Source organism: Populus nigra, chromosome 8 (assembly GCF_951802175.1).
Source record: "Populus nigra chromosome 8, ddPopNigr1.1, whole genome shotgun sequence".
In the NCBI taxonomy this organism is placed as follows: Eukaryota; Viridiplantae; Streptophyta; class Magnoliopsida; order Malpighiales; family Salicaceae; genus Populus; species Populus nigra.
The window spans coordinates 3660200-3680936 of NC_084859.1; the positions used below are offsets into that span (position 1 = coordinate 3660200).

Sequence of the window (20737 nt, forward strand, 5' to 3'; positions counted from 1 at the left end):
AAATCAAACTAATATGTCATCATCTCAATAATTTTTGTGAAAAAAGTTACAATCTTGAAATTTTGTTAAAAATTAAAGCTATGTTTTTTTTTCAATTATCATAATTGTATTTTGATTTATGAAATCAATTAATTTAATTTATATTAACAGCTGCGTGATTTAGTTTGAAATCCAAGTTAAATAAATAAATAAATTATAAGATTTTATTAAACCAAATTTAATAACTCAATTAAAAAATTCTTCATATTTTTAATAATTTTTTTATATATTTTAAATTAACTAGTAACACACCATACCCTCACTATCCTGCATCCCAGTCAACAGTGTAAATAACCATAATCACTTGCGCTTTTGAAAAGCATATACACATCATTTTATTGAGCCATTAGCATGAACAAGACAAAAAATCCTTGCGCCCCCTTCCGTCATCATTATTAATATAGCATGTATAGTTATAAAATCCCGACGACAACTCATTTTAAAACTCGTTGGAGGATAATCCTGATCATGTTAAGTTCTGGTTTTTTTCACTGATCAAACTCTCTATATTGTTCACCGGGCTCTCCTTTTCATTTTTATCAGAAAGGAAATGCCAGAGAAAAAGTGAAAAGGTTTGCCCAAGAGTGCATGTAAGGAAATAGCTGTAGATTCTCTGCTTCCTTGTTCATTATTTTATCTTTTGTATAATTTAAGTCTCTGATGAGAGTGTGTGCGTCGAGGTGACTGACAAGCAACCGGCGCAGGCAGGAGGGAGGGCTTAAAGCCGCGCTAGGCTGCTTTGAAAGACAGCCCGCGAAGTAACTGGGAACGGGGACAACAGGTCACCACCCCCCCTCCCTCCACCCATTTTCTACCTGTAGTTTGCTGGCCGGTGATCTGGTCCGGTTGATACCCCCACATTCACCTCGATAAGGACCACACTGCCTTCACTTTCCAACAGCAAGGGCTTCAAAAGCTCAAGCTCGTCCCTGGGGTTGGAAAATGGAAATTGAGATTGAAAATTTATTAATTAGTAAATTAATAAAATAAATCTTATACATATATGAATACTGTAAAAGATTTCTATTTTATAACTCCTTAAACAAGTTTAACAATCAACCTATTTACTAATTGCTTTATGATTTGAAAAGGGAATCATTAATTACTTACACTTCTGATTCAAATACTGATGAACAGAAGGGAAAATGAGTGCGCAATGAGTTAACTGTTAATTTATATTCTTATGGAGTCCTTTATATATATATATTATAAACACATGCGCCTCGATTTGATCACAATCAATTAATTTACGTGTAAATTTATAGGAATTCATTTACGGTAGCATGTGTTGGGGTCCAAGGCAGCAGCGCCCTTTAAATAGTTGTCGTCCAGCTGGTCCTCAAGAAAACTCTACAAGAAGTGGCAGACAAAACCCTAGCTAGTACGTTCTCCGAATACTCTAACAAAACTGTTCTCAGGAAACTTCCCATCAAGATCTTGGTGCCTTTTTGGATCAACCAAGTAATTAGCCAAAACGGGTCTTCCTCTGTGGATGCTTGGGTGGGGTGTGGATCGGTTACGTGCCGATATGAACCGTTTGCTAGCAATGCTATTCCACCAGGTATTTATATTAAGAATCTCATAAACATGAAGATTAATTAAGGAGTTCATATGTTTCGGATAATTTTTACTAGTTTTTCTTCAGGTTTGTTCGCATTTCGCATTGCATAGATGGCATGTGCAAGTTATTAAGTAGAATTTATGAGATTAAATTTTGGGTTTGCTGTCTAGGGAGTGCTAGATGAGCAATTCTTGCAGCTCCAGCAACTTGAGGATGAAAGCTCTCCAAACTTCGTATCAGAAGTGGTCAATATCTACTTCCATGAATCCGAGAAACTTTTACGGAATCTCAGAGGCCTCTTGTAGTCATATCTTCCTCTCCTAATACCCATTTTTCTTCTTCTAGCTAGTTCTGATCATGGCTATGTATGGATGCATGCGTAGTGCTGATGAGTGCAATTGCATAATTGCAGGATGGATAGAGAGTTCTCGGACTACAAGAAAATGGGAACCCATTTGAATCAGCTCATTGGAAGCAGCTCCAGCATTGGTGCCAAAAGAGTCAGAAATGTGTGCGTTTCCTTTCGAGCCGCTTCTGAGCAAAACAGCCGCGCTGGGTTAGCCCGCCCACCCCCATCTGTCTCCCCCTCTTCATTCATGCATGCTAACAAGAGATGTTTTGAGTTTCTTAATTCAGGTGCTTGAGAGCTTTGGAGCTGCTAGAGCACGAGTACTGCTACCTCAAGAACAAGTTGCACGAACTGTTCCAAGTGCGTACAATGCTCGCTTTCCCAACACCTTTCAGAATTCAGACCTCTTTGCTTCTCGCTTTGGCATCTCTCTCGTATACATTGTAACATCAGATGTTAAACTCCGATGTGCAGATGGATCAACTGAGAGTACTGGCAGCTGGAGTGACGTATCCACCGCAGCCGCAGCATTGAAAGCAAAGATCATGAAGGCTTCCATTGGGCATGAACTCGTAATCTTTTCGTTTCAGGGTTTTTGCTAAAAACCAAGCTAGTCCAACAGATCCATTGCTCTCCTTAAATTTGATGCTACTTATATATATGGAAAAGATTTAAAAGGGGCTGTGGATATTCTTAATTACCTGTCTTTAAAATTTGAATCTGTGTGGTTGCATACTTGAATCTGAGATGAAGTTGCAATTCTAGCTCAGATATCAGTTCTTCTTTTTTCGGCAGTATTTTGTACGTTCTGATATGAGTACTAATTTTGGGGTCAGCCTTCATACCTACAGCCATACAATCGGCGGTTCTTTCTAGAACTGTCACATTTTACAGCTACGATTTGTGACAATGGAATCAGTATAAATAAATAAATAACAGACACTTATTCAGTGTTTATAAGATTGTGATGTTTTCAGTGTTTTTTTTATTTGATAATATATTAAAATATTTTTTATTTTTAATAATAATATTTGAAATAATATTTTATATTTAACAACACTTTAAATATTTTTTTTAATTTTTTGATAACAACACTTTAATTTTTGTATAATTTATCAAAATCAGCCAAAAGCTTTGACTGTCTAGTCAGTGACAGTGAACAGCTTATTAACTGAGGTTGGAGGCTCAAGTACTCGTGTGAAGAAGGTTTAGGTGCAACCATCTAGGTGGTGGCCTAGTGATAAGAGCTTGGGACTAAGGGGTTTGCTCCCTCTTAGGTCTCAGGTTCAAACTCTATGGCTGCTCATATGATGGCCACTGGAGGCTTACATGGTCGTTAACTTCAGGGCCCGTGGGATTAGTCGAGGTGCGCGCAAGCTGGCCCGGACACCCAAGATAATCAAAAAAAAAAAAAAAAAAAAAAAAAGGTTTAGGTGCTGGTGGTCAAAAGGGTAGTGTAGGTTCAGAAGCCAGATTCTTCAATTTTGAAATTGTCAGTGAAATTTTTTTTTAAATAGCATTTTATAATTTTTTTTTTACCAGTGAGAACACAAAAAATATTTGAAAAAAAAGCATAAACTCGTAAATTGCGATGTTGCCGCACCCAACAATGCAATCCATAATTTTATTTTTTAATACAAATGTTGCATTCTTCTAACACAATCAAAATAAATAAATAAAAATGTTTTTTTATTTATAAAATAGAGAATTAGAACAAGGCCAAAGAATTTGAAATTCAGTGTGTTTGATTTGCTGAAAATATTTTCTAATTTTCATATTATTAAAATATATATGATATTTTTCTAGCAATTGAAATTTGAAAACAAAGTTCATTTGAAGGAAATATGTTTTCAAATATGAGAGTGGGAATTAAATCAAATAACCAAACAAGACATATACTTTGTATCATTAATTTACAATATATATATCATAAACATAGCCCACATAGAAAATAGCAGAGCTATAAATTTAGATTAATCTCAACGAAATTTATTTAAAAAAAAGAGATAAATAAAACAATTTATATAATGTCTAAAGTTTTTCCAATAAAAAAATACTAAAAAATATATTAAACATAAAATACTAAAACTTGCACCCGGCATTTAAATAAAGGATTTGTGAAAATAGTGATGTCATACAATTTTTTTTTGGAGATGAAACTTAAAAAATAGAATATAATGAAACCCATTAAGGCTTTCGCCATACCTTAAATTTGAGCAGCAAAACTGATGAAGTTGTGTGATAACTTTAGGATTCGACTGGGCTTTTCATGACTATGTCTTCGGCTAATAAAGTGATTTGGCTTGACTTGGTGATGAGTTAATGAGATGATGGACTTGGCCACTGCTTAAATGAAAATGAATAAGAATATGTTGACCAAGGAAGCCAGCAATGGAGGAGATGAGCGGAGCTGTAGGTGAGTAGGTGTAGGACCATCAGAGTAGCAATGTGGCTCTTTTACATGATATGCTCTACTTTGTGTCTGGAGTCCTGTTGTGGGGACTTGTTTTTTTGTTGTGTTGTTGTTCATATTAACTTATATGGTGACCAGAGATATTTATAGACCTTATTCACGTCAGTTTAACTTATAAAAAATGATCTTACAGGTACCTTATGGTTAGTTGTTCGTCGTTGTACCATTGATGGAGATATTAATGCTCGTCATTAGCTAAGGTGCCTTATTGTGTTAATGGTAGAGGGTTAGTGATTGACATGTGCCATCAAGTTACATGTGGTAGCAAATAAACATTGATGAGAGAAATAAAGTGACTCTGCTCTGTATATAAAATTTAGTATGCGTTAGTGTGTAGTGCACGATGCCATTTTGACTTCTCAAAAAAAAAAAAAATACAAGTATGTATCAAGAGGTCAGTTTTAGGTTAAGGCTTAAAACACCATAGCAAACAATCCATTTGGACTTGGTGAGGTTGAGTCGTTTGGGCGTGACCTGAATGAGCAGGATGGCTAGCTATAGACTTGGCCTCAATGAACATGTTTTTATTTTTAAATTTTAGTTCACCATCATTTTCCTTTTTTAATGCGATCCTGGCTATAATACAAATGATTCATTAGGATTATCTATTGATTCTATTCTAAAGCTTAAAATAAAGTGGATCCAAAAGGAGTTCAATATGCTAAGTCAAGAGGCTTAGGTTAAAAATGTATAAATCTGCCAGTCTAGACCTTTGTATACCGTTTGGATCATATCTGAAGCTTCAAAATAAGTCTAGATGTAATTTCAATTGGGTTGGAGACTAAACATCTGTATATTTCAACCGATATATGACAGACCTACTAATTCATCCTGACAACAGAGATTGACATGCTTAAAGTTAAGACTAGAATTTGCTAGCAAAGTGTAAAAACAAAAATACATTGTTTCTTTAAGAGTTATGGATTCCATTCACTACAAGGAGTTCTTAATGCTATTGAGAATTTATGTGGCAACCTTTGACTTACTTATTTTACAAGTACTCCATATCAAACAAGAAGAATTATTTCTTTCAAAAATTAATTTTTATTTTACAAGGCATTAGACTTTTGTTAAACGAGGTTTCTTCAACAATTATTTCGCTTGGGTATTTTTCACTATCATATGTGGAAAATGGTGAAAAAAATATTAGACTATTGTTTTATTTATTTTTATTATTTTAAACCTAATTTTAATTAGTTTAGGATTTATTTAAATTCGGTGAATGTCTGACCCATTAGTTTTAGGGTTTACATATAAATACTTTTATGTAAGAATTTTTATTCAGTTGATGAATTTTTATCTAAGTTTGCTGCATATTATATGTCGTTTTCTTTTTGTGTGGTTGAGTGATTTTCATATTAAGCTCTTGATTGAACTTGCAAAATCTTCAAAGAATTGATCAACTTTGTTATGATTTATTATACTTCTCATTCACATCTCGTTATAAGCGTGGACTGGGGGTGATCAATTACATATAACCTTGGTTCTATAAGGCAAAGTTCTTGTTAGGTCAAAAGACATATCTTGGTCCATCCAAAGGAACATCACATCTCGTTATAAGCGTGGACTGGGGGTGATCAATTACATATAACCTTGGTTCTACAAGGCAAAGTTCTTGTTAGGTCAAAAGACATATCTTGGTCCATCCAAAGGAACATTCATATGTAATTTTCCATTTAAGTGTATCTTGAATTTAGGTCCCCACTTATCAACCATATATGAGATGTTAGAGAATAGAGAGGGATAAAAAAGGTTTATTTCTAAGGACCATGTATTTCGTGTATACAAATTATGGACCAGTAAGATAAAATAGTATTTTAACATTCCAAGATATAGTATGAGATGAAAATGGATGATAATAATGTATTGCATATATGATTCATTATGATTTGATTTAATTGTGTTAAAGATGACTATAAAAGAGCTCATACTTGACTTGAGATATAGTAGAAAGAGACAAAGGTTATGCTTTCAAAATGAAGATATTGTTTTTTCATACTTGACTTAGAGGAAAACTTATATTGTCGCAGGTGTGTGGTATTATAAAGATCATCTTTTTAGATCAAGATTTTTTTAGTGTGAAAATACTAAAGAATTCTTGTCCTTTTGTCGTTTCAAAATGAAGATATTGTTTTTTCATACTTGACTTAGAGGAAAACTTATATTGTCGCAGGTGTGTGGTATTATAAAGATCATCTTTTTAGATCAAGATTTTTTTAGTGTGAAAATAATAAAGAATTCTTGTCCTTTTGTGGTTTAAAAAGTTTGGAGTTGCCACCTAGTATTCTAGTAATAGAACCCAAAATGATCTTCAGAATCTGGATAAAAGGACTGATTGTGTATAGGAAGGATAATACAACCTATAATACATCTTTTCTAAGGTAAACTACATACATTGTTTGTTTGTTTGATTATTACTAAGGTTGTGTTGTGTTTTTCTATCCATTGGTCAAAACAAATTCAACAGGTGAATGATGACTTTATGAATCAAAATTAACCTTTTTAAAGTTAAATTATTTTTTTTGTTTATATTTTAATATCAGAAATATATCTTACGTATAAATTCATAATCTTTGATATTAAAAATAAACAAATTGATTTTTTTTAGTGTTTTTGACATTTAGGTCCAATCCTTATGGTTATAATAAACTTGTTATTAAATTCATAATGCATGTAAAATATAAAAACTATTTATTTTTTTGGTATTCTAAATCATGTTATATTTTTTTTAATGAAAATATGATTTTGTTTTAGAAACTTGGCCTTATACAATTTAAAATATAAATCTATTTTTTTTAAAAAAAAAGGATGCTTTTTTTTTTCAATAAAGTTAAAATTTAAAAACCTAAACAAATGTATAACCCATGAGAAACATGTAAGATAAAATATGAATAAGCCTAAAAAAGAAGAAGAAGAAGGAACAAAAGTTAGATGCAAGTAGTTAGGGATGATCATTTTCTGTTTGGTTTGATTTTTATAAAAAAAAATATCCAAACCGAAATTTTTTTCTTTTAAAAAAACCAAAACTGGTTCAAACCGGTTTGACTCTGTTTTTTTGGTTTGTCTCGGTTTTTTTCTGGTTTTTTTTGTTTGGGTTTGGTTTGGTTTTTTCAGTTTCAAGCTTATAAAACCGAAACTAAACTAATCGATTTTTTTCAAAATTCTAATTGGTTTAATCTGTTTTTTTTCACGGTTCGGTTTTTTCGGTTATTTTTTTTCTGGTTTTCTCGGTTTAATCTGTTTTTTAGTTTTTTTGCTCACCCCTACAAGTAGGGTAATCATTTTCGGTTCGATTCGGTTTTTACAATAAAAAGTAACCAAACTAGTTTTTTATAAAAAAACCTAAACCGGTCAAACTAATCGATTTGGGTTCGGTTCGGTTCGGTTTGGTTTTTTTAGTTTTAGACTTATAAAACTAAAACCGAACCGAACCGGTCAGTTTTTTTAAAATACTAAACAGTTTAATTAGTTTTTTTTGTCACGGTTCAGTTTTTTTAGTTTTTTCTTTTCAATTTAATCGGTTTAATTAATTTTTTAATTTTTTTACTTACCTCTCTCTATACAACCTGACACATACAAAGTCAGCCCAAAGGTGACAACTCATATAAGCACACCACCAAACCGCCCGTAGACCCATGAAACAAACACAACCTGTTAAACATCTTATCCAACAAAAAAGAAAAAGAAAAAGAAAAAGAAGGCAAACAGCGAGCACAAAACAAGGATTATCCTACGAAGATCAAAGACACACTGTCATGGTGCCCATTACAGAACTCATGCAAGGCTAAAGAAAACAGTTTCCAGAATCCCATGCATTCCACACAAACCGACCCTTCGAAGATATCCTTCACTGACATTCGCTGTTCTGATCCACTTTGTTTATTGTTTGAGATTTATTATGTTGCGTTAGATTCTTCTTGTTAATATCTTTATAATAATATAATATTATTGAAACTTTGGTATATTTCTAGAATATTCTTTTTATATTTTTTTTACTTTTTTCTCTCTCATTTTTCTTTACAAATTACAAAGAGTAGAGAGAAGGTAAAAAAAAAAAAAAACTCTAGAGACACATCGAAGTTTCGATAACAATGTCATTAGTATTATTGAAAAGATCTCGACGAGACAAATTCAACGACATTAAAAAAGGTTATAAACATTAAACAGAGTGAGTCACATGAATCGTTCAAAAATATCTGGGCTTACTTGCCATTATTGTTATTGAATTTATCTGGTCAAAATCTTTTTAACGATACTAATGGTGTTATCATCAAATTTCATGTCTCTATAAGCCTTTTTTTTTTTCTTCTTTCCCCTCTCCTGTCTCCTTGTTAAATCCTTTGATTTTCAAATTGTACAATTTAAAAAAGTCATATATGACACTTAAGTTTTATGAATCAAATTCCTTTTATGAGTCTAAACAATAGGTTTATTAGCTGATTTGTTTTTTTTCGGAAAAGGAAAAATAGAGAACCCGTGAATGTGGTTTGAATTATTGGTGCGGCGGGGCATTCAAAATAAAAAGGGACCCACCCGAATATTTCCAAAACGTACTTGCTCCTATCCGCCCGCCCGAGTTCACACTTGAATCACTACTAAACAAGTAACCCGGTTGCTCGGATTCTTTCCTGATTAAGAATATTTGATTAAAAAACTAGAGATTTTTTCCTGATGGATAGATGTAAAAATAAATATATTATTAAAGTAATTTTAAGATGATTTTTTATATTTTTAAAATATAAATATTTCCAGAAACAATGTTTACTACTTTTTTATTCATAAACTATAGTTAAAACTAATCTTGACTCATAATTCTTTAAGAAATATATATTTAATCCCTATAAATATATTTTTAAATATTTAAAACTAAAGATAGAAATCATTTTAAAATAAAAGGAAGAGATATTTTTTATGAATGTATTTTTAAAACTAAAAATTAATTTTTTATGTTAAAGAATATTTATACATCAACTTGGATTGAACATTTCTTTTTAATGAATTTAATAATGCATTATCCATATCATTTTGATGCATACGAGATGACATGTCCACACGCTGTTACTGGCTTATATATATAAAAAATATTTGATGGTGTTATAATTATGAATCAGCGCTAGATAATTAATAGAAACTAAGGTATGATGAAGTCAATATTTTATGACCGAAAAAAAAAAGGTTGTGTTGGTGATCAAAAACTTAAAGACTGAACAAAATGATTTGTAGAAATCCATAGTGTTTTGTGAGGAAAGATACAGTGCTTTCACCGCATGATTTAGCTTTTCTGTTAATAAAAAATAAAAAAAAATACAAAGCTAAATTTTCTACCAACTTAATATTAAAAAAAATCGACAAGGATAATTTTGGAAAGAAACAAACCCATGAGGAAAAACAATGTAGCAATTGACAATGTTTTGTGAGGGAAACTACAATGTTTTACACATTACAATCGATAAAGACAATTTTAGAAAGAATCATAAAAAAAACTATTTAGAGAAATACTGTAGCAATCTACAGTGTTTTGTGAGGAAAACAACTACACTTTCCCCATATGATTTAGTTTTATTATAATTATGATTTTTAACCTACTTAATATTAAAAAAAAATCAACAAAAATAATTTTGGAAAAAATCATAAAAAATATGTGGGAAAACACTGCAACAATTCACAGTGTTTTTTTAAAAAATATTACAAAACTAAATTCTCAATTATTTCAATATTAAAAAAATAAAATAAAATAAAACAGGGACAAAAAAACCTTGCTGAAAACACTGTAGCAATTTCCAGTGTTTTGTGATGAAAGCTACAGTGCTTCCCCACATGATTTAGTCTTATTTATAATGACTTATAATTGTAATTCTCAATTAGCTCAATATTAAAAAAATAAAATTGACAAAGATAATTAAAAAAAAAACATAAGAAAAAAAACTATGTGGAGAGACACTGTAGCAATCCGAAATGTTTTGTGAGGAAAACTACAATGCTTTCCTCACATGATTAAGTTTTATTACAAAGTTAAATTCTAACCAATTCAATATTAAAAAAATAACATCGACAAAGATAATTTTGGAAAAAAATATTACAAAAAAAAAAGAAAACACAAAAGAAACTGGAAAAAAACCATGTGAGGAAAAACTGTATCAATCCATAGTGTTTTGTGAGGAAAGTTATAGTGTTTTTCCTACGTGATTTAGCCTTACTTGTATTTTACTTATAATTGTAATTCTTAACCAGCTTAATATTAAAAAAATAAAATTGACAAAGATAATTTAAGAAAAAAGCATAAAAAATACATGGGAAAAAACACTGTAGCAATCCACAGTAATTTGCGAGGAAAGCTATAGTGCTTCTCTCACATATTGTAACTTTAATTCTTAACCAACTCAATATTAAAAAATAAAATTGAAAAAGATAATTTTGGAGAAAATCATAAAAAAAAACAAAAAAAAACCATGTGGAGAAACATTGTAGCAATCAACAATGTTTTAAAGAAAAATAAATTCTCAATCAGTTTAATATTAAAAAAATAAAATTGACAAATATAATTTTGAAAAATCATAAAATAAAATAAAAAAACCTTGTGGAAAAACACCGTAGCAATCCACAGTATTTCAAAAGAAAAAAATTACAAAGCGAAATTTTTAACTAGGTCAATATTAAAAAAATAAAATTGAGAAGATAATTTTGGGGAAAAAAATAAAAAAAAATAAAAAAAAATGAAAAAGTGACAACAAAAAAACAAGAAAAAAAAAGTGAAAAAAAAGTAATTCACAGTAAATTAGATATGGATGAACAATTAAATTCTCGACAACCGTTAGGTTATTACTTAATAAATAAATTCTCATATTCAATCTTTGATGTTAGAAACTAATAAATTAAAACGGAGCACAATCGACTCTAGTAATCAGTAAAGGATCTTATTGAAAAATGTGGATAATACAAGGACTATTTAGTTACTCTAAATAAATTTCTCAGGGACCAAATTATATTTAAACTCTTCTGTAGACGGGACCCCATGCCTCGCAATAGGGAGCATAGTATTCACCCTTCACAGCGAGATATTTGGCTCATGTGCTTGTCGTCTCCTTCTCTCGCTTTCCTTTGCCTTCAGCGTTTGTATTTTTGTAACGGTTGGTATACATCTATTATGGGACTCTCTTGATTTCCTCAGAATCTGACTGACTAGTCTCTGAAGTTGAGGATAAAGTGTTTTACTGAGACAGTCATCCTCACTTGAGGATTGAATTGAAGAGCCCAGAAGAGAAAAATGAAGGGAGGGTTAGTCGTGGATGATGGGTTTGTCTATGAAGAAGAAAAGCATCTCACAGTGTTTAAAACATGTTTGTTCTTCGCTAATGATGGCTTCACTGTCTATGACTGCAAAGGTGAGTTGGTGTTCCGTGTTGACTCGTATGGGCCTGACTCTCGTGACAAGGGTGAACACGTTCTCATGGACGCCCATGGCCGCTGTCTGCTCACCGTCAGAAGAAAGGTAATACCCTCCCTCCCTCGCTCTCTCTCTCTCTCTCTCTCTCTCTCTCTATATATATATATATATATATATATATATATAGTTTTGGATGAACGATTTGACTCAGCTGGTCCTCTCTTGTTTACTGAATTGAGCTATCGGGGTTTTCAGATCTAGCTGAACATTTTTTTTTCTTTGTTGTTCTTTCAAAAAAAAAAAAAAAAAATTCCAAAATGGAGAGTGCCTAATTGGATCGTGTCCATTTTGGGGATTTTAATTAATTAATGGGATTCTATTTGTTTTAGATTTAAATGAAATATATGATTTCTTACCTGAATGATATCGCGTCAACCCGGTGAGTCAACATGAAATTAAATATGCGGTTATAATCTTGTGCCTAAATTTCGTGTTATAGGAGGTGGCGTAGGGATTTTTCGTCAATGACGATTAAAGGTTTTTTTTTTTTTTTTAATGATTTTAAAGATATATATTGGATATTATCGAGAACAGGTTTTTATTTGAAATAATTATACTGAATTTACTTCAATTCTTTATAGAAAAACATATAATATATTCTCAAAATCATCTATATATATATATATATTATCATTATTTTGAATCAATTAATTTGTACGCACAGAGGCCGAGTCTGCATCAAAGGTGGGAGGGCTACATAGGGGAAGGAACAGACGGGAGCAATCCGATATTTAGTGTGCGGAGAACATCCATGATCGGACGGTGTACCGTGACGGTGGAAGTGTGTGGGAATCCAGGTGAGGAGTACCAGATAGAAGGATCTTTTGCGACCAGATCGTGCACGATATTGAACACAGTGAAGGAAGCGGTGGCTGAGATCAGACGCAAAGTAGATGCCTCCACTGATGTCGTGCTTGGCAAGGACGTCCTCTCTCTGTGCCTTAAGCCTGGTTTTGACGGGGCATTTGCCATGGGGCTGGTCTTGATTCTGGATCAAATCAACGGCTACGATTCTGTTGAGAATGAAGTTAAGGAGAGCCCCACTACAGAGGATTAGAGGGTTGATGCCTGTGGTCATTGTAATAAACTAATGTATAAGAAGAAATGGGCTAATTGTCTGTTAAAGATCTCTAAGATCATATGTTATAAGAACACTTTGCTAGATAATTTAAAACATTGAGAGAGACATGAGAGTGTGACTATGTGAAATGCTGTGTGATATTATATGCTCCCCTTGTCCCCATCGCATATATCTAATTTATAATATGAATTGCATTAGGGTATTGGAATTGTAGCATTTCATAGGTCCTAATATAGATTAGATGAATCCAGGTGATGTCAATTTTGTGATTATGTGGTCGTGTAATTTACATGCAAAAAAATTTATTTAAATCAAAGTAATAACAATATTGGAATGAATTTATTTTCAATGGATAATAATTCATGACTAATAAGGGTAAAGATAATCGTTATAAAGTCAGTTATATTTTAATAAATATAATTATTCTTTGTTTTAATTAAAGAGATAAGTATTGCAAAGCATCAGGGATAAAAAGCCAAAACCTAGGTACAAGTTAAACAATTCTATTTATAATAAGTAAAAATGGCTTAAATAATTCTTGAAAAATAATAAAAAAGTTTTAAATAAAATAGAAAAAAGAATCATAAAACAACTAGAAAACTAATATAAATACTACACAGTAAATCCGTATTACATCTACTGACCTGTATCGCGATGTCTTTTAGAGCTTTGATTGATTTGAAATTCTAAATCAATGTATAACAATATGTATGGAAATGTTTGCTAAAATCTCAGCCCGGTCCAATATTTGGATTAATAGTTATGCTTGATAGAGTAAATCTAGACGATAAACACAAATAACGCTAGAATCTGGATTTGCTTTTTCAACCCTTTCTTAGATCATATCATTCATTCTTTTTTTAAGACGACTCATCTTCGAATCACTAATAAGTACAATGAATGTTTTATAAACCTCTTGTTTAAGCCTTCAGAGCTTTTTATTGCTAACATTCACCTCCAACAACTTTGTATTAAATAACCTATTATTTATTTTATTATAAAACATCTAAGTCATAAAATCGAACTCAATTTCTTCAAATGACAAACAAATATAATTATTCAAAATCTCAAACAAACCCAAACATATACATATCATACAACAAATTTCTATAGAAAAAAATTATGAAACAAGTAAACTCACAAACAAAATACATAAAAATATTAAAAAAACAATTAACATAAGAAAATGGGTTACAACAAAAAATAGGTAGATTTACTTGCTTGATATAGCAAATCTTTAAAAAAAAATGAACCGTAACAGGAATGCTAACAAGCTAAGTGTTTGGGTGGTCGGATTTGTAATGATATGAGCTTGATTTATAACAAAATAAAGAGGAGAGGGTGTTGTTTTCTACAAAAAAACAAAAAGGAGGTGGAGGAAGAAAAAGAAGAAATAAGAGAAGGAGAGAAAGAAGGTTATCTAATCGGTTATAACTTAAATACTACCGTGATAATTATTTTTCATCAATAAATTTATCTTAATATTGATATGTTATATTTTTTTTTGACTGAAATAACGTAGGAATACCTGTCTAATAAAGTAAATAAGGAACCCAAAAAGCCATTTATCTGGTTCAACAGCAACTACACTAAAATAGAGGCAAGAGAGAGCAACATATCAACCAAGCACTCCTACCCAACCATATGTTAAATCCCAACAAACAATCATAGTTTTCTTAATAACAAAGCCTAGAAGCAGAAGAGGCTATGTATGTTTGAAATTGTGGTAACGGTTGTGATTTAAAGTGCTTTTCATTTAAAAATACTTCAAAATAATGTTTTTTTTATTTTTAAAAAATTATTTTTAAAATTAGCACATCAAAATAATATGAAAACATATATAAAAATAATTTTTAGCAAAAAACAAAAATTTAAATTTTAAGAGAATATGATTTTAAACGCATTCCCAAACACGTTTGGGTTTAGTTTTCTACTATGTAATTAGTTTTACCTTACTTAATTTTTGCCATTTACTAAAATACCACTCCTGTATATCTTTTTAACTCTTTTTTTTTTTTTTACCACCATCTATTAAGAAAGGGAAGGTCAAGGGAGGGATGGCAAGTTGGCACTGACATTGGTTTAACGCAGGGATGTAAATATATTGAAGGGCAGAGGGTTATAACATCCTTGAATTTTATAAAATCTTACATTTTAGTCTTAAATTTTTTTTTTTAATTATACTCTTCAATTTATATGTTTTGCACCCTAAAAATCATTTTTCTTTTCTTATTTTCCATCGCCCTAATTTTTTTCATTCCACCTTTAGTTTTATGCATAGTTTTTAAACCCGGCTCGGGTTCCGGATTTTGACCGGGTCACCAGGTCGCGTGGGTCAATTATTTTTTTAAAATCAAAATGACGTTATTTTAATAAAACAAACAAAGATCAACGGGTTGCAACCGGGTTTTTAACCGGGTCAATCAGGTCGCTAGGTTAATCCACCAGGTTATATCAAATTTTTTTTTTCTATTTTTTTTAACCCAGCTTAATTTCAACCCCAAACCGACTCATAAGGATATCCAGTTTTAAAACTATTGTTTCATGATCTTATTTGCCACCAAGTGAAAGCTCATTTACTATATTACATGTGGCCTTTTGATTGGTCATTGAAGTAATTGAGTTAGAAGCTCTGGGTTTTTTTTTTTTGGGCTTTCAATCTTTTGAGGTTTCTGGTTTATCTTTTATTTTTAGTTAGGCTTTAAATTTTATGGTTTTTTCTCTATTTATATTTTATTAAAAAAATATTTTAAATTCACTTACAAAATTATTCAAAATAATTTCTATTTTTTTCTTAGTTTTTTTTTAATTTTTCAACAGCTCCATTTAATATTTTGAACACAATAATATCATAAATTAAATTGCTTCAACTTAAACACAAAAATCAAAATTGATAATTTGTTCTGACTGCTATTGTTCATGATGGCTTCTACAATCTGCATATTGAGCAGGTTCTGTTGTTTACGATGAGAGCTAAGAAGACTTTGATTATTACAAAAAATGAAGACCTGATTGTTTGTTATCCAGGTTTGATTTTCTTTGATCTATGATGTGTGGACCAAACTCCTTGCAGGCCAAGAAGATAGTGTAGCTCTTAACAAGCCTCTGGTTTCTACTGTATTGAGTCGTCTAAAGCAATTTTCTGTGATGAACAAGCTCAAGAGAATGGTCATTAGAGCAAGTCTTTGGATATAAGATTACTGGGAAGTGCTTAGTATCTGGAATTGGAATAACTCTTTTCAGATGTTGCAACGTTCAGGAATTTAAACCATAAGAGTCTTAAATTATTACTGCTAACATAAACTTATCAGTTGATTCAAGAATTGCTGTCAGCTTATCATGAAACGATAGAAAATGAATCAAGTGTACATGGATATGTTACAGCTTAGTACATCAGTAAATTCTAGAGCCTGGAATCAATCATATCCCTTCAGAAGCTCTAAGCCGTTCCCCTTTTCAAGAAGCTGAAATTAGTAGCAGAAGTGTGATACAAGTAGTAAGAAGCAATGTGCAGGATGACCCTCCAATAACCTGTAAGATGGAAAGAAAGTTGTTCAGAAAAATAAGCAATGAAGCGACATTGCAACAGCCTGCTTGCAGATCAATTGCAAGATACGTATTCAATATAGCATACAAGAGGGAATTTATGCAGCAAATCAAGAAACAAGAACGCAGAAGGTGCATGATCAGGGATTCCGTACCTTGAAAGGGAGAAGAGATGAAGCTGAGGAATCTTTAAGCCCAGTGAAACCGATATCGTATGCAATGCTTCCATCAGGTTTAAACAATCCAAAGTTCCTCTCAGAAGTTGGCCCAGGCTTCAAGTTTTCATTGAACAAGGCAAAAATATAAGCTTTTGCCACGAACTTTGGTCTGTATGGGGTTCCCTTCTTTTTCATTAGCCGTTTACGCAGATTACGATTGTAAGTCCTCGCATTTTCTAAAGAGGCACCTGCTTCATCTGCATCCCCTCGAGAAGCCCAACCTGTTTCGGAAACGATGACTTCCATCTTGGGAAACCCAGCCTTTTCTAATGCAGCATAAGCTGCATCAACCTGAGCCTCAAACATGTTATCATAATGCAGATTAGTCTTTGAATCAAGAATTCCCTGATTCGATTTGAAAAGAGCATAGTTAATGTCAATATGCTCAGGATCACTCTTGTAGGCTAGAAAAGGGTAGGCATTGATGTAGAAAGGAGAACCAATCTTTGAGAAGAACTGCAGCAATGGTTTCATGTATACAAGAACATCATCCTTGAAAACGCATGCCGATGGCGGGAAGGAATTGGTAAAGACAGCCTCTGAGTGCGGGCTTGAAACCTCGACAACCTTCGTCAAACCCAGCCTTCCAAGCGCACCGTAAACATTTTTAACCGAGGGCAGTAAAACCTCCCATAATTCATGGTCACCGCCCCCCAAGATCTCATTTCCCACTGCGATTCCAACTATCTTTGTTCCAGGGAGGAATGGCTGCACATTTTCCTTTATCCAATCCATGGCACGATCCTCCCCCACACTCATTTCTTTCAGAAACTCATTGCCAAGTCCGATTATGATTTCAATACCAGAGCCCTTGAAGGCCTTGAGGACCTCATGATCAGCGTCGTAGATTCTGGTGTTCTTTATCTTGGCTGCTTTCAGCAGCGTCACCACGCTGCTTGGTGAAGGTAAATTGTCCGCTATCTTACCATAGTTTACTCCGTATGTTCCCTTGAATGCGTACACCGTCAAAACTGCACCATACAGCAAATTAATAAAGCCCAGATATACAAGACACCAATTTGAGAGTCTTTCATCGCATGATTCCATTTTTCATCTTGAAAAAAAAAAAACTGTGTAATTAGGTACAGGATACTGACATTATCACATGAATCAGAATCCAAGTCGATATCCATATAAGATAAAGAGCCAACAGCCAGATAGTAAATAATATATTTATTTATAAATGGTCATAAATCTAAAATTGGATCGTTCACTACCATGCACAGAACTGCAGCTGGTGTCATTTTGAGAATAAAAAATTGTGGAAAAATCATTGATTGTTCTTGGGTGGTGGCAAAATAGAAAAGAAAAGAAAAGAAGCAAATTCAAGCTGCTCTCCACCATTTTACAGGTGTATTGTGCATGTAATGTATATTACAACGTGCTCTTTCACAGAGCAAGAAGAAGAGAGCAGCATTCCAAATCTCAGTAATATATCTTGTATGTTCTATGAAAAATGATTATAACTTATAATAAAATCATGTTAAATTAGAAATATATTCAATAAAAATGACTTAAAAACAACTTCTTTTTTTTTAAAAAAAATTGTAGTTTAAGTAGAATTTACAAGTTAAAAGTTAAAAGTTAAAAATTTGAACTATATAAGTTAAAAACTATTTCTAACTTTTGAGTCAAAAAACAAAATTTAATCAATTTGCAAAATTCATGTCAAATGGAACCTAATTCAAAAATAAGATAAAACAAATGATATATAAATTCTGAAATCTAAATATCATGACGACAACTCAATACGAATCGGGGAAAAAGGTAGGGAGTACGTGCCATTGGAAGAAATAGCAGAGAAGACGAGGAGGAGCCAGAGATAGAAAGAAGAGGAACCCATGATTCTTGTGGAAAGATGACCAAGGAAAGTGCACTCAATTTGCAGAAAAGAAGGGGGTTTGGCACAACCTTTTGTAGCTCAAAAGTGTCAAAAAGATAAACCCTTTGGATGATAATGCAATTCTTGTTCTTGAGGTATGCCATAATTAAGACCCCCAAGGAACTATAAAAAGATTCTTAACCTAACTTGGAAAGAAGATTCTTAACCTTTGTTCAAAGATGAAAGAGATTTCTCAGAGGGTTGGTATTGATTCTTAACTTTACTCTCAAAGTATACCTGATTCTCTCCTCGTGTTTTTTGTTTTTTTTACCAAGTTTCGGTACTATACTCTCTTCCTCAAGAAAGAACGAAACATAAACTCGTCTTCTATATATACTTTTCTTGAGAGAGATGATTGTCTTTTTTTAGTTTTTTTAGATAGGGGAGGTGGGAAGAGCAGGAAGGTAAACACTGATAGTCACTAGTCAGAAGCTTAAGTCTGAGATATGGAATGTTTTGGGCAGTGACTGGAATCCCTCTGGAGAATCCAATGATAGATCTCTCGAGTCAGTCCCATTAGTATTCTCTTTTTGTGCTCCACCATTTGCTTTCATCAACACTATCTGGGATGTTCTTGTGACCTGGGGCATTCTATTTCTCTGCCTCAGTTTGTGGCGCCTTTTCTGCCAAGTCTTCAACCTTATCGGCTCTATTTTCAGCCACTTCAATGGAACCAGCTTCTTCAGCAGCTTTGTCCTTCACTGCTTCCCCTGCGTTTTCTTTCTCTTTAACTTCCAATGCTTCCTGGAATCCCTTAGCATTTCCTTCATTGCCATTCTTGTTACCTCAGCATCATCAGCTTCTTCCATTTTGGCATGTGCTTCCTTTATCTGATCAGCTTCTCCTAGTTTCTCATCTTCTTTCTAGTCCTGAATTTCCTTGGTACCATAATTTTCTTTGTCTGCCTTACCCTTTTCAGCTCCCTCTGCATCCTCGCTTCTTTGGGTGCTCCTTCTCAAGAGGAGTTGCCTTGGCCTTCTCGCTGATTCTTGCAGATCTTCTTGGGATCTCACCAGTGCCCCCAATCAAACTCAGATACTGCGGGATTGCCAGAGTGTGACTTCAGGTACTGCTCCAATTGCTTCCTGTTTTTAGTCTCTTCCCCAGTTGGAGCGATGAGCAGGATGTCATTCTTCCTTGGCGTGCCCTACTCTCGGGAAAATACTGTAAGGAACTAAGTGTTGGGATTCCGCTTCCCATGCGCGGACCGGTGATGTATTGATAATTGTTTAAAAGAAAGCTAAGCATACTGAGACACAATATTTAACATAATTCGGCAAAATCACCTACATCTACGGGAAAAATCAATATTATTAGAGACAAATAGAGAAAGAATTACAACACATATAGAGAAGAAGGATCACTTCACTCAAACTCTACTCCAAGCTCTCTCACACTGCTGCCAGCCGGGCTGCTGCCCATGACAGCCCCTCACTTTCTCTCTTGGTCTCTCACATTCTGCACTCTCTCTTTTTATTTTGTTCTCTCATGTATGCTTCTATTTATAGACATGAATGGTACCAACAACTCTAGCTTTTCTTCAACAAAGATGACTGTACATGAATTGTACTATTTTGTCAATGATTGGTGTAATTACCATTGACAATGACACCTTTTTCTTTTTAGAATAGGTTGCACAAGTCATTGCTATTAATAGCAAATCCCAACACTAAGACAGTAAGTCATACAAAAAGAATGAATTGTAACCAAGGTATTTAAAACCTATCTGTGCTCCATGATATTGGCCTGATATTAAATTGAAATAATTCAGCAGAATCAAACGACTCAGCAACCATTGATAAATTTAAAAATCAGAGGTCTAGCCGCTGTGATCAATCGTGTGACTTGTTCTGTTCTCATCCCGGGTTCGACCCTCTATGTGCACGCCTGTCACCCCCGCGGTGCCTTACCTGCTCCTGGGTTTGCAGGATGTCCAGTGGACCATGGGGAATAGTCGTTGTGTGCGCAAGCTGGCCCGGACACCCCACACAAATCAAAATATATATATATATATATATATATATATATATATATATATATATATATATATATATCAGTAAAGACAAAATGGCATGACTGCATAACCATTCGCTGCCTGGAGAGCAGTCAGAAGAGATAATCTACATACTTCAGAAACCATCAGC

The 20737-nt window shown here is 32.9% G+C and overlaps 3 protein-coding genes across 3 annotated transcripts; 2 read left to right on the forward strand and 1 right to left on the reverse strand.

Annotated features, from left to right (window-relative positions):
• Positions 1-1531: 1531 nt before the first annotated feature.
• Positions 1532-2483, forward strand: LOC133701579 (pseudo histidine-containing phosphotransfer protein 6-like). Its single transcript, XM_062125532.1, has 5 exons — positions 1532-1600; positions 1771-1901; positions 2013-2156; positions 2237-2309; positions 2424-2483. Exons 1-5 carry the CDS (start codon positions 1532-1534, stop codon positions 2481-2483), a joined length of 477 nt encoding a protein of 158 aa, XP_061981516.1.
• Positions 2484-11448: 8965 nt separating this feature from the next.
• LOC133700888 (protein LURP-one-related 5-like) lies at positions 11449-13096 on the forward strand. Its single transcript, XM_062124616.1, has 2 exons — positions 11449-11911; positions 12531-13096. Exons 1-2 carry the CDS (start codon positions 11687-11689, stop codon positions 12921-12923), a joined length of 618 nt encoding a protein of 205 aa, XP_061980600.1. The 5' UTR covers positions 11449-11686; the 3' UTR covers positions 12924-13096.
• Positions 13097-16258: 3162 nt separating this feature from the next.
• On the reverse strand, positions 16259-18664 carry LOC133701245 (glucan endo-1,3-beta-glucosidase 14). The gene is made up of 3 exons (XM_062125090.1): positions 18494-18664; positions 16649-17682; positions 16259-16478 (listed from the first exon to the last, which is right to left on the reverse strand). The coding sequence occupies exons 1-3, from the start codon at positions 18552-18554 to the stop codon at positions 16404-16406; spliced, it is 1170 nt and encodes a 389-aa protein (XP_061981074.1). The 5' UTR covers positions 18555-18664; the 3' UTR covers positions 16259-16403.
• Between the last annotated feature and the right edge of the window lie 2073 nt (positions 18665-20737).